General features: G+C 34.6%; 1 protein-coding gene across 4 annotated transcripts in view; it reads left to right on the top strand.

Annotated features, from left to right (window-relative positions):
- The window catches only part of ARAP2 (ArfGAP with RhoGAP domain, ankyrin repeat and PH domain 2), a 172,512-nt gene that overhangs the window by 103,299 nt on the left and 54,284 nt on the right, over nucleotides 1–14,929 (top strand). For 3 of the 4 annotated variants that reach the window (XM_032334058.1, XM_032334059.1, XM_032334056.1), the window contains exons 21-24: nucleotides 3,175–3,280; nucleotides 8,926–9,073; nucleotides 10,567–10,635; nucleotides 13,089–13,163. In XM_032334058.1, coding sequence (XP_032189949.1) covers nucleotides 3,175–3,280; nucleotides 8,926–9,073; nucleotides 10,567–10,635; nucleotides 13,089–13,163 — 398 coding nt within the window. The remainder of the gene's footprint in view (nucleotides 1–3,174; nucleotides 3,281–8,925; nucleotides 9,074–10,566; nucleotides 10,636–13,088; nucleotides 13,164–14,929) is intronic. The other variant, XM_032334057.1, reaches the window with a different exon arrangement.

Below are 14,929 nucleotides of genomic sequence, written 5' to 3'. Positions count from 1 at the left end.
TGATGATTATATCTTTTAAATCTTTGATCTGAGAATTGAAAGGAACAATGTACATAATGGCTTAGAACAGAAATTGTGCAAATATCAATTATTTGTAACTACCTCAAAAGAAATTTCTAGTAATAATTGCTAAGTAGTATATTAAAGTAATTCATAGCTTTCAGATTTCTTAGTGTTTGTGTTAACTTTGAAGTTTTGTGGTCAGGTCCATGTATGCTATTAATTTCTCATTAAGATTAAAATTAAAGGTGTGATATAAGTTAGATTTTATCCCATTCCCTCATTGGCTCTTTACCTGTATCATTTACTCTACCTCTGTAGGGGTACATAACAGTATTTTTTTTTTAACTCTTTCCTTCTTTATTTTTCATTAATTAATTTAAAAAAAGAGACAATTTTGCTACACTGTAAGAGAACCTATTTAAGAAATGACCCTAGAAAAGTAGTTTATTTAATCACTTACTGGGTTAAATTGATTCAGTAAAACCTATATCTATATCCATTAATTCAAAATAACTCCTTTTACAGAAACATTACAAAAATGAAGACTTTTAAATGTAAGCATAACCTTTAATCCCATTTTTCGAATAGAACTATTTTCATTTTTATATATTTTATAGTGTTTGTCCTACACCTATAATTTATGTAATTCTTATTATAGTAATAAACCACTAGCATTTCTCCTATATCTACAGTATTTTCAATGATTTTCAATCTTTAATTTTTCAATTAAAAAAATTTGTCATTGAATTTTTATGATAATTTACTAATAAATTTCTCACTTGTACATTTATTCTGTTTAGGATTTTTGCAAAAGTGGCCTTTGAATTTGACTATATGACACTTTTCTATCGAGAAATAGGCTTTTTCAGTGAACGTATTTGTTTAATTTAAAGTATAAACGTGATACTTAAGGGGTTAATGTGGAAATGATGTCATAAAACATCGACAGTTTGGAAAATTATCCCAAGAATGATCTGTATTAGTGTCAGCAAGAAGGGAGTGGGATTGTTATTAAAGCTTTTCACAGTTGCCCAATTCAGAAGCCTTTTGTTTGCCTCCTGATGCTGCTCAAATCAATAGGTTCAACTAATCAAAAAGAGAGTTGACTGCATAATTATATGGGATATAAAATACGGAATAAGATAATATATCTCTTTAAGTCCAGTTATCTTGCCACCCTCATTTTTGTTTCAGAAACATTTCTTTGTGATTTATAACTATGAAATTATTTATAGCATCTCAATAAAGGCTTATAATTTATCTTTGTTGCAAAATCAGTTATCAAAAATTTGAGGCTTTTGTTCAATTATCAGGTTCTATGACAAAGATGTCTTTAATGTTGTCAATCTATCAGGAGGAGGTAGTTGGTAGATAGTAGCATATGTCAAAGAGGAATGTGTTTATCTTTTACTTGAATGTGAATTCTTTGAGAATTTTCTTGGAGAAGGTTTCGGATACGAGGTCAGATAGCCTTAAAGTTATTTGCTTTTAGATCCAGCATAGCCCTGACTTGTCAGAAGTGCCTTGTGTTGGATCTGACAAGAATAAACTGGAACTTTTTGGGTGACCTCATAGGAGAGCTCTCTAGGGTCCTGTGCGCTGAGGCAAAGAATGCCTTACAGTGTCATACCACCTATTTATATGATATATGATCTGTTCTTCTGAGAACACCATTAAATTGTCGGATGTCTGTGGCTAGCTGAACATTTCTTTGTATTTTCTGTATGGCCTGAAATCTATCTTAAGTTTTACTTTCAAATTGCTTAAGCTTTACTTTGAAAATATCATCTATTTTATCCTTATTAGACTTGTGAATATGTGCTTTAATAGCATGACTTCTTATAAGTGTAATAGAATTAATTACATTTTATTAAGTAAATACCATTACAGTTAGAAACTGGATGAGAAGAGGGTCAGTGTTTGGATTGTACTAGAGATGATAGATATTCTTCATTCAATTCCAGTGTAGTCCTTTGAATATAATTTGGGTGTTTTCCACTCTTGTTTTTAGAAGGTCATCTACTAGCACATTTAAGTCAACATGATCATGTTTACTTTCATAGACCTTCCATGCAGACTGTATCAGTACAAAAGAGCTATCAGTTACAGTTTTGAATAAGAGTGTACTTCAAAAATGTGCCACAGAGTTTCTTACTTCCCCTGGGATCCTAGTGCCCTTTAAAAGTGACCGTGTACTTTTAAAGAATCATTAATGTGCTGCTGGCTTTCTGTGAAAAGAATAGGTAGGGCTAAGCAGAAAATGAAAAAATCTTGTTTCCAAAGGTAGTTGGAAATTGCAAGGGAATATCTAAGTGCAATCTCCTTAAGGTACAAAGTCAGTACAAGTTATTTCTTTGAAGAATGGCCTTTCATTTCCCCTGTGAGCTAGCAGGTCAGATCAGACCACCACTACACATCTTTAGAGTCTAGAACTTCGGGGGTTCCTGGGCCTAGTTTCTCCAAATATTTGACTTAGGAGGTTAGGAGAGGGAAGCATAATTCCTTTTCACCCCCCTCTCCATAACAGAGGGTCCATCCTCCTGTAAGTCTGTGTCATAGCTGTCAGGGCTGCACATGGTTTCTTCCATTGCCCTCTTCCCTTTTCCAAGGAGTTGGAGGTACCAGGGTTGGTAAGAGGCCCTCTACATGAATCTGCAGGGTAAAGCAGTTTATAGCTTTGGGGTGGTTCATAGTTTTGGTATGATTTTTGTGATTTCACACACACACACGCACGCAAACACACACAGAAAATCACAAATGTCATTTTCAAATAACAGATAGTGAAATCTTTCCATAGCCAAAGAAAGTACTTTTGGTTTATCTTTCAATTTTTACTCCAATATGAGTCCTTAATTGAATATATTCCTATTAGTTGAAGTTCAGTAGTTCATCAAGTGGGGGATAAAATGCAAACCTGGGTTTTGAAAGTGCTTCATTTTTAATTAGAAAGTATTAGAACTATAGCTTATTACCACATAATGTTGATGTAAGTGCTTTGCCAGAATTAGAGAAGTTTGAATGTTTATTCTATTGACACTCGATTAGATCACTTAGTGAAATAATAATGAATACTATTTTAAAATAGTGTTAAAAGGCAGATGTGTAGTATAGACTATTAATTTAGGCTTAAGATTGTTTTGTGTTTTGTTTTGTTTTGTTTTGAACATCTAGATACTCAAGATGACAAGGAAAGAATTAAAAAGTATGGAGCATTTATACGTTCTCTTCCAGGGGTCAACCGAGCAACGTTGGCAGCTGTAATCGAACACCTTTACAGGTGAGTGGTTTCGTGAGCTTTCCTAGACATTTCAAACATGGCATTCAGTAAGGCATTGTATCTTAAATTTAAAGCAGCATAGCAAACTTTGTGTATGGGGCTGTGAATTTCCCATCATATATTAAAAATGGTTTCAATCTATTAAAAAACGACTAGAACTGATAAATGTATTCAGTAAGGTCGTAGGATACAAAATGAATATATAGAAATCTGTTGCATTTTTAGAGGCTAATAATGAAGTAGCAGAAAGAGAAATTAAGACAATAATTCCATTTATAATTGCACCAAAAATAATAAAATACTTTAGGAATTAGCTTAGCCAATGAAGTGAAAGGAAAGATTTGTACTCCAAAAACTGTAAAACACTGATGAAAGGAACTGAAGATGACAGAAGTAAATGGAAAGATATACTGTGTTCAAAGAGTGGAAGAATTAAATTGTAAAATGTCCATACTACCTAAACCAATCTGTAGATTTAATGCAATTCCTTTCAAAATCCCAACAGAATTTTTCATAGAATTAAAATCAAGTAATCGTAAAATTTGCATGGAACCACAGAAGTTCCCAAATAGTCAAAGCAATCTTGAGAAATAGCAGCAAAGGGAAGTACCACAATCCTAGATTTTAAGATATCCTACAGAGCTCTAGTGACTGAAACAGTGTGCTACTGGCACACAGACAGACACATAAAGCAATGGAACAGAATAGAGAGTCCAGAAATAAACTCATGCTTACATGGTCAATCTATGAGAAAGGAGGCAAGAATATACAATGGGGAAAAGACAGTCTCTTTAACAAGTGGTGCTAGGAGAACCAGACAGCTTACATGTAAAAGAAACTGGACCACTTTCTAACACCATACACAAAAAACAAACTGAAATGGATTAAATACCTAAATGTGAGACCTTAAACAATAAAAATCCTAGAAGAGGACATAGACTGTTATTTCTTTGACATTGACTTTATAAAGATCTTTCTCGATGTCTCCTTGGGCAAGGGAAACAAAAGTAAAAATAAACTATTGGGACTACACCAAAATAAAATGATTTTGCACAGTGAAGGAAACTATCAACAAAACAAGGCAGCCTGCTGAATGGGGGAAGATATTTACAATGACATATCCAATAAAGGGTTAATGTTCAAACTATATAAAGAACTTCTGTAAGTCAATAACAGAGAAACATATAGTCTCATTAAAAATTGGCGGAGGACCTGAGTAGACATTTCTCCGAGGAAGACAGATGGCTAAAGGACACATGAAAATATGCTCAACACCATTTATCATTAGGGAAATGCAAATCAAAACTACCATGAGATATCACCTTATGCCAGTCAGAATGGCTAGTAACAAAAAGATAGAAAAATAATAAGTGTTGGCTAGGATGTGGAGAAAAGGGACCCGTCTTGTACTGCTGACAGAAATACGCAACAGTGTAGCCACTGTGGAAACATGATGTTCCTCAAAACACTAAAATTAGAATTACCATCTAATCTAGTAATTCCACTACCAGTTTTTACTCAAAGACAGTAAAAGCACTAATTCAAAAAGATATATGCACCCCCATGTTTATTGCAGTGTTATTTATAATAGCCAAGTCATAGAAGCAATGTTAAGTGTCCATCAACAGATGAACAGATGAAGAAGTGGTAGCAAGTATACACAATGAAATATTACTCACCCATAAAAAAAAATGAGGTTTTTGTTATCTGCACCAACATGGATGGACCTGGAGGATATTATACTGAGTGAAGTCAGTCAGACTGAGAAAGACAAATACCGTATGGTTTCACTTGCCTGAGGAATTTAAGAAAGAAATGAACAAAGAAAAAAGAAGACCAAAAAAATGCCAGATTCTTAAATATGGAGAACAGCTGGTGGTTACCAGAGTAGGTGGGCAGGAGGATGAGTGAAGAAAATGGTTTTAAAATGAAATTCCCAGTGAACTATCGCTTTAGTGTTTCTGTAACTAAGGCCTGTTTCAGATAAGTAGCATATGGAAGATTTCTTAAATGAATTAGAAATAATCAGGTGCAGCATCCCTCAGATGAGTCCAATGCATACGCACAAACTTTCTTGACACTCATCTAAGAGGGAAACTGGAGAAGAGAAGGAAGTACAGAGACCAGAATTCTCTACGAGGCGTCTGTCGGTGAGCACAGGATTTTCTCATGATGGTCTCTACAGAAACTTTTAATTCTTCATTAGGAATTTGTATCTAACTGGTAATTCCAGCATTTTAGTGTCAGACTGTTGATTAAAGGAGAACAGTTTAGAAATCAAATATTTTCTATGTCAAGGTATGTAATTTCCTCCATTTGGGAGGAAAGGAAGAATATAATAGTTCCTTGAAAAGTGGGATCTCTGAAGGATGGGGAATGTTTGGAAAACAAACAAACAAACAAAAAAAACTTTTCCATTGAAATGAAAGGCTGATTTGTTTTGCTGTCTGCAAGAATTACTACAGAACTTTAACAAGTGTGAATATGGTTTAAGGAATATCATTGTCGCCACAATCCTTCCTGCACGGATGTAGGACTCTCTTGAATGAATTTGGTGCAGTTGGATTCTACTAAAACTATCTCATTTGTGGTCTACATTCAGAAATTCTTCACAATTTCTTTTTTTGTTACGTTTGTTTTCCCACTACCACTTCTCATGCATGTAAACTTCATTATTGTAAAACAGATTTTCTTATGACACCATATCAGTGTAGTATATCTGTTATATAGTCCTATCCCTAAGGAGACATTGGAGCAAGTTTTTCTTCAAATACTTTAATGTATGACCGGGTTGCTACAGTTCATTAAGTTGACATTTTAGACATTGATTTATACTTAATTTTTCTTAAAATCTGTTGATTGAGAGAGAGTGGACACACACTCTTGGGATGGGTAGGGGGGAAGAGAGGGGTGAGGAGAATCTAAAGCAGACTCCCTGCTTAGTGTAGAAGCCTGATGTGGGGCTTGATCCCACAACCCTGAGATCATGACCTGAGCCAAAATCAAGAGTCAGATACTTAACCAACTGAGCCACCCAGGTGGTTAAGAATCTTAAAATTCTTAGTTCTGATTTGAATTTGAGATAATGAGTTCCTGTCCTCCGCCCTGCCTCCTTTTCTTCAACTGACATATGTTTCAACTGGCTATATTTTAGTGCCTACTATGTACAAAACAGTACCTAATAAGATTCCATGTGAACGGAAATATTTGATAATAATACATAAAGACAAAAAATCTTAAAAGTCCGCTGTTCCAAACTGAGCGTCTGGATGTCCAAGTGAACGCCCAGGGGTGCTGCAGGGCATTTTGTATTTTTTAGGGAAAAAACAGCAACATTGGGACAGCTTTTAAAATACAGAATTGTAGTATGGGCAGAAGGATTGAGTGACTTGTCGTGGGTTGACATCCAGGGGATGCTTCGCATCTAAAGGGGTATGTGAGCTGGGTGTGAAAAGAAGGTAAGTACAGGAAATGAGTGGAGGGTGTTTTCTGGCAAACAGGTGTGCCGGGGATCAGCCAGTTTGTTATTGGCCGGCAGGTAGTTGTGAAAGGCTCAGGTGGTCATGTAAAAACATTTAGATTTTATTCCTGTAGGTAATAAAGAGTGATCAAATACGCTTAAGGACAATAATCCGTGAATGGGATTGACTGGGAAGAGATTGGAGTAGATGCTGAGAAACGAATCAGGAAACCGTTCCCTTGTTAATGAGAATGCCTGAGTGAGAAGAGATTCAGTGAGCAGACTGGGAACACTTGGGAATGGCAGCATGTGGGGCAGAGAAATCAAGGAAGGGGAGGAAAATATTCTAGCGCGGACTTTATGCCAGAAATGAAGGCAGCTGCAGAAATGGAAGAGGAGAGAGGTAAAGACTAGCAAAGAGGTATTCTATGGCAGGAGGAAGTCTCACAGAAGGCAGGAACGTTTGATAGAGTTGTCAGAAGTTTGAGAGGTCGATTTGGATAAGGTCAGGTTGATTTAACATTTAATTCCATCCCTGCCTGGGATAACAGATCTCTTCCTCCATGACTAACATTTACTTAATTCCATTCACCAGATATTTATTACACGCTCCAGGGTGATTAAAGCAAGAGTCCCTGATGGGGCTATGCTTCGATTCTAGTAGCACAGGCAGACCTGCAGATAAATTTTCCAGATGTTTATAATTTAGTGTGATAAAAGTACAGAAGTGGTTTTGAGAGGGATGTCCACAGTTATTATAACCCCCCCATTAACTTGCCATTCCTTTTGCATCTTATAAATCACATATGATGATTATACTTGCTCTTTCTCTGCTGTGCAATTTGGTAGTTTATTCCGAGTTTCTTATATCATCATATTTATATTCCTGTCACCTTTTACTCTTTTTTGTAACTACAAGAATCTGCTTTTTATAGACAGGGGTACCTAACTTAGTCTTGTTTTATTCCTTTGATACAACTGGTCTCCCTTTTTTAGTATATATTTTAAAATTTACAGATGTAATTAGACAACCAAGCAGAGTCCTATTATATATAGTCAGTGACACATATCAACAGATACCTCCATGTGTGTATCACTTATAGTTATCATCTTTGCATTTTTATCAATGTAAATTTCCTCTAAACACATGTAGTATTATTTAAATCACTTTCCACTCAACGTTTGTGAATATACTTTACCCTTGAACAGTGCAAGATTTAGAGGCACTGCTCCTAGATGCAATTGAAAATCCACATATAACTTCTGACTCCCCACCTCTGAACTTAACTACTAATAGCCCACTGTTGACCAGAAGCCTTACCAGTAACATGCATAGTCAGTTAACATGTACTATATGTGACAGACGTGTTACATACTATATTCTTACAGTCAAGGTTATTGAAGTCATGAAACATATTTATACTACTGTACTGTATTTATGGAAAAGAATCCACATGGAAGTGGACCCACACAGTTCCAGTTGTGCTGTTCAAAGATCACAGAACTTTCAGGGCTCTCTGTAAATCCCACATGTTATAGCCTCTTCATGGGGAGAGTTGACTCCTCTGTTTGTGTCTGTTCATTGCAAAAAGCCGTTCTTTATAATATCCAAGAAAAGTATAATTGTATGTTTAAATTAAGTGTTTGCTTTTTGGAGATAATATCCAATTTTGAATAACCATACAAACACATGCTGCCAAGTATTTTCTCACCTGATTTGCCCTTCCTGGAAAACTCAGCTAGCCTTGAAGAACCTTGAATCTGGAACTCTCTCCTAAATGCCTCTCAATTCACCTTTCCTGCCTTGTTTCCTGCTTACCTACTGCCCCCTAGTCCCTCTGGTCATTTTCTGCTACTGTGCAAGCACATCTTTATGCCTTAGCCACAGGTTGCACCATTATCTGGAATTATTAGAATACGGTGGGTCCCTCCTCCAGTCAACAAACAAGTACTGCTTTGTAACTTGTAATCATATCTTCTTTTAGCTTTTTTCTTATGTTCTTAACTAGACTGTAAACTACTTAGAAAAAAGAACCACATTTTTCTTTAAATCACCACCATACCTGTTATATCAAAGACCTTCAGTATGTGTGTGCTAAATAATGATAAATGGGCATTGTGACTAAAGTTCTATGAAATTTTCAAAAATAAGTGTGTGGTAATGAGCTGTGCTTTTCTCTAACAGGGTTCAGAAATGTTCAGAAATCAATCACATGAATGCGCATAATTTGGCCTTGGTCTTTTCATCCTGTTTGTTTCAAACTAAGGGACAAACTAGTGAAGAAGTGAATGTAATCGAGGACTTAATTAATAATTATGTTGAGATATTTGAGGTAAATATTTTATATCCTGACCTTGTTAAAATAGTTTTGATATTACTGTTGGCAAATTTAAAAATACCTTTTAGGATGTTTGTAATCGAGTCTTAATGAATATCTAAAAATAAAGGATAATTATATGATTTTTAATACATTAGATACAACTAGACTTTTAAGCTATAGCCATTCATTTAAATTTGGCTGCTTTGAAAGCCCTCTGGTATCTTTTGGACAGAATATTTCAATTTATGATGTTTCTGTTTTTTTTTTTTTTCTTTTTCGGTATGTGCATGCAGTAAGTGTGTCTACTCAGAGGTGTGAAATTATGAATTTCACAAATTTGGCAATAAATACCAGGCTGATAAATTCTGTAATTGAATGCATTTTCATGTTTTCTTTTAATTGTGTCTGAGTTAGAAATTAAAAAAAAAACTGAAATAATTATCATGTGGTTTTTACTAAGTTACCTGTTCTAATTATTTGACTTTTAATTTGCTATTTATGAAGTCAGTATATTCATGTTTCATCAGAAAACTGTCAGAATAAGGATGATTTCTTAGTTGAAAGAAGTAAAAATAGAGGAAGTAAGCCCAGGGTTTGAATGTAATGGATCTGAGTCAGAGGTCCAGTTCCATCACCTAATTACCACTGGCATCTTAATTACCACTGGCATGGCTGTCATTTAACCTTTGGGGCACTCTTAAATAGTGCCGTGTAAGACTTCTTGTTTTCCAGGGTTATGGATATGTTAGTTGAAATCAAGTGGGTAATGTAGTAGGTTATTATATGTAGACTTCTTACATTCTTAATGTAAGTGATCACAAGATTCCTTAGCCAAGGAAAGGAAACTCTCTTAATAAAATAAAAACACACAGTTTGTATCTTAATTTATGTAGGAAAGGACACCAAAGTTGTTGGGTTCTCTTTGCTCTTTGATCTCTTTTTAATTTTCTTTCTGTATGTGTATGTGTCCACTGTTTTTGATCAACAGCAGCTTCTTCGCAATAATTCTGATGCTGAAAAATGAAAGAATTCGGGAAAAAATGTGTGGCTTTATGTGCTCTCTTTATTTTCTATTTTTGTACTGTTACATAAATAAAAAATCAAATGGTTATCTTCATAGTTTCGCTAATTCCAACTTGAAGTGGTGGAAATTTCGTATGCACTTAATGAGCATTTCAGTTTGAGACATGAGTCTTGTCTCTCAACCTACATAAACTCTAGCAAATCATTCATCAGCCCCTTGCTTATTAAGTTGCTTAGTGATATAGCTTCCATTGCTGGAATCCACAGCTTGAAGTGATGTCATCATAAAATGCTCTGAACTTTATGAGGCTCTGTTATGTTGGCTTTATTTCTGCCCTAGCTGTGTGGGCCCGTGCTGATTAAGATGGCCATTCTCATTTATTTTTAAATTGTTGCTCTTTAAACTCCTGAAGAGTTATGTGAGGATGAGTACCATAACTCCTTGTATTTTATTAGAATATCCCAAATTATATTTTAAACAGGTTAAAGAAGACCAAGTCAAACAAATGGACATAGAAAATAGCTTTATTACCAAGTGGAAAGACACTCAAGTGAGTAGTATTAGTTAGATCTCCAAAGAATTAAAAAAAATAAAATAAAACCACAAAAAACCAAAACTTCTGTTGTAAGTAAAGATGTTTGTTATATTTATTTTTAAGTTCCTATATGAAGCTAAGTAAAAGTAATGGGGAAAAAAAAACCTAGATAAAATAGTTGCATAATTCTGCAGCATGTTGCTTATATGCAAAATGCCAAAGTATGTTAAAATAAATTTTTCAAAATACAGAGGGAAATATCGGTATTAATCTTATTAATGCCCTTTGTAAAATCAATTTTACTTACAAATGCGCTATTAAAAATGCCAGTGGATTTCAAAGGAAGCCTTTAAAGCCAAAAAGATACTAGAGTAAATGGAAAACTCAGCTCTATAATGATTGTTTCCATTATGATTTTGAAAATATAAATTATTTTTTCTATGCTTTTGCTCTGCATGCTCTCAGATGATTATATTAGTGGAATGTTTCTGATGTCATCTTTGTCACATATGCTGATTTATGTCTTAAATTGACTATTTTCTAAATCTTCTTTTGCTTGCTTCGGTAGCATTGTATTGGATTCGTGTGTTCAGGTTGCACAGCAGTTTTCCAACGTACCTTGCCTTGTTTGATGAACCTTCGTTAGACTTTCTTAAAATTCATATTTAATCTTCCTCTAATCACTTTGAATTATATTGGATTCAGGATACCAGTGTAAATAAATAATATCCATAGGTCAAATATATCCTGTTTATAGATATACTCAGAATGAGGCAAATGCTTCCTTATTAGTCGACTCTAAATTTACCTTATTCCTGAAATATTAGAGAAGTCATGGAGCTACCATTCCATAGCAAGGAGGGAAGGAAAAGCTTCATTTCTAGTACCCAAGGTCCCTGAGTACTAGTACTATGATAGAGTACTTACCTGAGAAAGCATCTCCTCCATTTTGACCCTAAGTATTAATGCAGCTTTTAGAGGAGTTAACCATAACACTAAAAAACCTGGCTTTATCAGTTCTCTTGAATTACTGCTTTTTAGGGAGTTTCAGTCATGAAATAAAGGGTTGTGTGAGTCCAAGGGATAATCTTTGGCAGCATAACCTATGTTGTTATTAGATAAAGTATGAGTGTCCTTCTGTATTTTTCTCTTATATTCATATTACAATAATGAATCTTGGCTGCTTTTTAATTGAGTCCGTAAGTAGAAGAAATGAATTGTCTACAAAACAGAGTAATTGGACCAGAAAAGTGGAAGACTTTGGAGAAACCCGTTTTTCTCTAATCCATTGAAAACTCTGCTATGGTGTTTTTTTCTGACAGTCCCCAGGTCTTATCCCTGTTTGAATTTCTTAGTTATTCTTGTTTTGGCTTCTCTCTATGAGTTCTTTGTGTTTGCGTTTTTAATTTTTAAAATGTGTCCTTCCTAGAGAGTTGTTTATGCAAACACAGTGAAAAGTAGAAATGTCAACTGTATCTTTTCTTCCCTTGAATTTTTGTTTAGCATTGAAAGTGAGGAAGAAAAATTGGAAATAAGCTTTTCTAAGTCTCTACTGCCAGTATAATTAAGAACTTCCTCAAAGTATATTTTTAATGTTTTCCTCACTAATTTTTTCATCAGGTTTTATTTTTAGGCAAATTTATCTTCGGAATGATTGTTTCTCCAATTCGATCATTTTTTTAAAATTGGGAGATACTATTTCTAAGTGGTTATATAACTTAAGGCAGTTTCTGAATAAAGCTACTCAAAATATTTTTCATAGATTCATGTGGTTTTTCGTTACCCTTTTCCACATTATACTGTAGATGTATATAGCGTTATCTTACGGTTTTTATTTTCTGGATTGTCTCTTCTTCACTTAATATGTCTGCTGGGATAGAATAGTGACCCAAATATTGGAACACTAAATGGTTGGCTAACAATAATTAAAATAAAAACTTCTCTTTTCATCTACTTTATACTGTCACTTCACTTTTTTTTTTCTTTGCTAAATATATTTTTTCTATTTTTAGTTTTAATATAGCTCCAACCTAATTTATCCTCAAATGTCAGTTTTGGGACATATCTCTTTGAAAATTTAGCAACACCTTTTTTCCCTTTTTATTATTGGTATTGTGCCCACACTGTAGCTTAGAGCAAGTCACATGTGGATCATTTCCGCTTCTCATTTTGTTTATCCTATTAACACACATGGCTATGGCTCTTACAACTTCTGTTGCTGACGTCAGCAAATTCCTTCTCATTGTAGCCAGATTCATTATTTTACTAAGAATATAAGAGTGTTCAGGACATTAAACTCTTAAGAGATGAAAAAAAAATGGCCATTTGTGTAGATTCCTTCTCAGCTGCATCTGGAAAATGGGTATTATCATGCTATCAACAGGCTCATTCCACTATTATGAAATATTTGGCTTTGTGTCTTAAGTGTCATACTTATATTTGCTGTTTTCACATTTGCCCCTTTCTAGGTCTCCCAGGCTGGAGATTTGTTAATTGAAGTGTATGTAGAAAGGAAGGAACCTGACTGCAGTATTATAATTCGGGTGAGTCCTAAAGATGTATGGAAAGAGTACTTTTGGAAGTATTAATATGCATTAATTTGTATATCTTGAATTTTCCATTATTTCTCATATTTTACCTGTCCAGTTAAAAAAATGACTGATTGATAGGATTGACATTTTATTACAGTATCCTCCAGAAAGTCCATGTTTTAGTCATTTAGAAAGAGAACATCTTAGGTGCTTTACGTTATGGTTAAGATTTTCTGTAGGTTCTAGGAAAAAACCTGACCTCAAATACTTGTTCCTCCCCTTTGTAGTATCTTAGCATTAGGCAAGTTAACTTACTCTGAGTTGCAGTCATCTCACCTATCAAATGAGGAAAATTAAAGTATTTATATCATATCATTAATATGAGTCCTCAACAGGATACTGCTTATAAAACACTTATGTAGTGTTTTACATATAAACACTATATATAATATATAGTAGGGGTGCCTGGGTGGCCCAGTGGATTAAGCCTCTGCCTTTGGCTCAGGTCATGATCCCAGGGTCCTGGGATTGAGCCTCGCATCCGGCTCTCTGCTCAGCAAGGAGCCTGCTGCCCTCTCTCTCTGCCTGCCTCTCTGCCTACTTGTGATCTCTCTCTCTCTGTCAAATAAATAAATAAAATCTTTTAAAAAAAAACATTTAGCAAATTGCTTGGCACATAAGTGTTTAATAAATAATCGATACTACTAGTCCTGTATTATTTTTATTATTTATTAATGGTCTTCCACTCTTATATTCTAGACTAACTTCTATCTTCCAATTGATTTGAATATTGGAGAACTTGTCTTTTTTGAGAATATGAATCTTTTTTTTTCTTTTTTTCTGAATTAAAAGTGTCCTCCTTGTTCTCCCCTTCTGTATTTCCTCAGCCTTCGGGAGGGTAACAGTGATAATTCAGATTTCTACTCAGTTAAGACTACATTCTCTGTGTGAGGAAGACATTCTGCCATCTAAAGTCCAATGTTTAAATAGAGTCTTATATCTTTCTGGACTTTAGTCTTGTTAAATATTTATATTATATTATTATTATATTTATTTATATTATAAATCATTTATATTTTTTAATGATTCCATATTGTGTCTCTGTGGCAGTGGTTAACTCACTTGCAGCATGGAGTGAACTACTACAGTTATAAGTCCCTAAGAGCAGGAGCCTTGCCACTCATTGGCCACATCAAATTTCTTATGCTTAATGTGGTATGCTGGTAATAGGGGACACAAGGAAGTAGTACAGATAATCAGCACAAGTTCATCGCTAATGCTAGAAGAGGCATTCAAAGCACATGCCTTAGCTCCACCTACACACTCTTTAGTAGCTCATTTTAATTTTATCTTACTGACAAGACCATAATACAAATTACTAAAACTGAGCAAAATTCTTATTTAAGTATATGCATATAAAGGACTGTCAGTTTCACCTTTAACAACTCCAAATTCTCTTAATTTTTTTATTTTTATTTTTTTAATGATTTTATTTATTTATTTATTTGACAGAGAGAGTGAGAAAGGGAATACAAGCAGGGGGAGTTGGAGAACGAGAAGCAGGCTTCCTGCTAAGCAGGGAGCCCGATGTGAGGCTTGAACCCAGGACCCTGGGATCATGACCTGAGCTACAGGGAGATGCTTAACAACTAAGCCACCCAGGCTCCCCTCCAAATTTTCTTTAAAAACATGACAAAAACCATGTAAAAATAATCATTAACATTTTTTTCATGCTTCAGACTTTAGAAAACTCTTCAGTTATATTTATTTCAGCTGGT

Source organism: Mustela erminea, chromosome 2 (assembly GCF_009829155.1).
Source record: "Mustela erminea isolate mMusErm1 chromosome 2, mMusErm1.Pri, whole genome shotgun sequence".
Taxonomy (NCBI): domain Eukaryota; kingdom Metazoa; phylum Chordata; class Mammalia; order Carnivora; family Mustelidae; genus Mustela; species Mustela erminea.
This window is presented reverse-complemented; position numbering and strand designations above follow the sequence as displayed.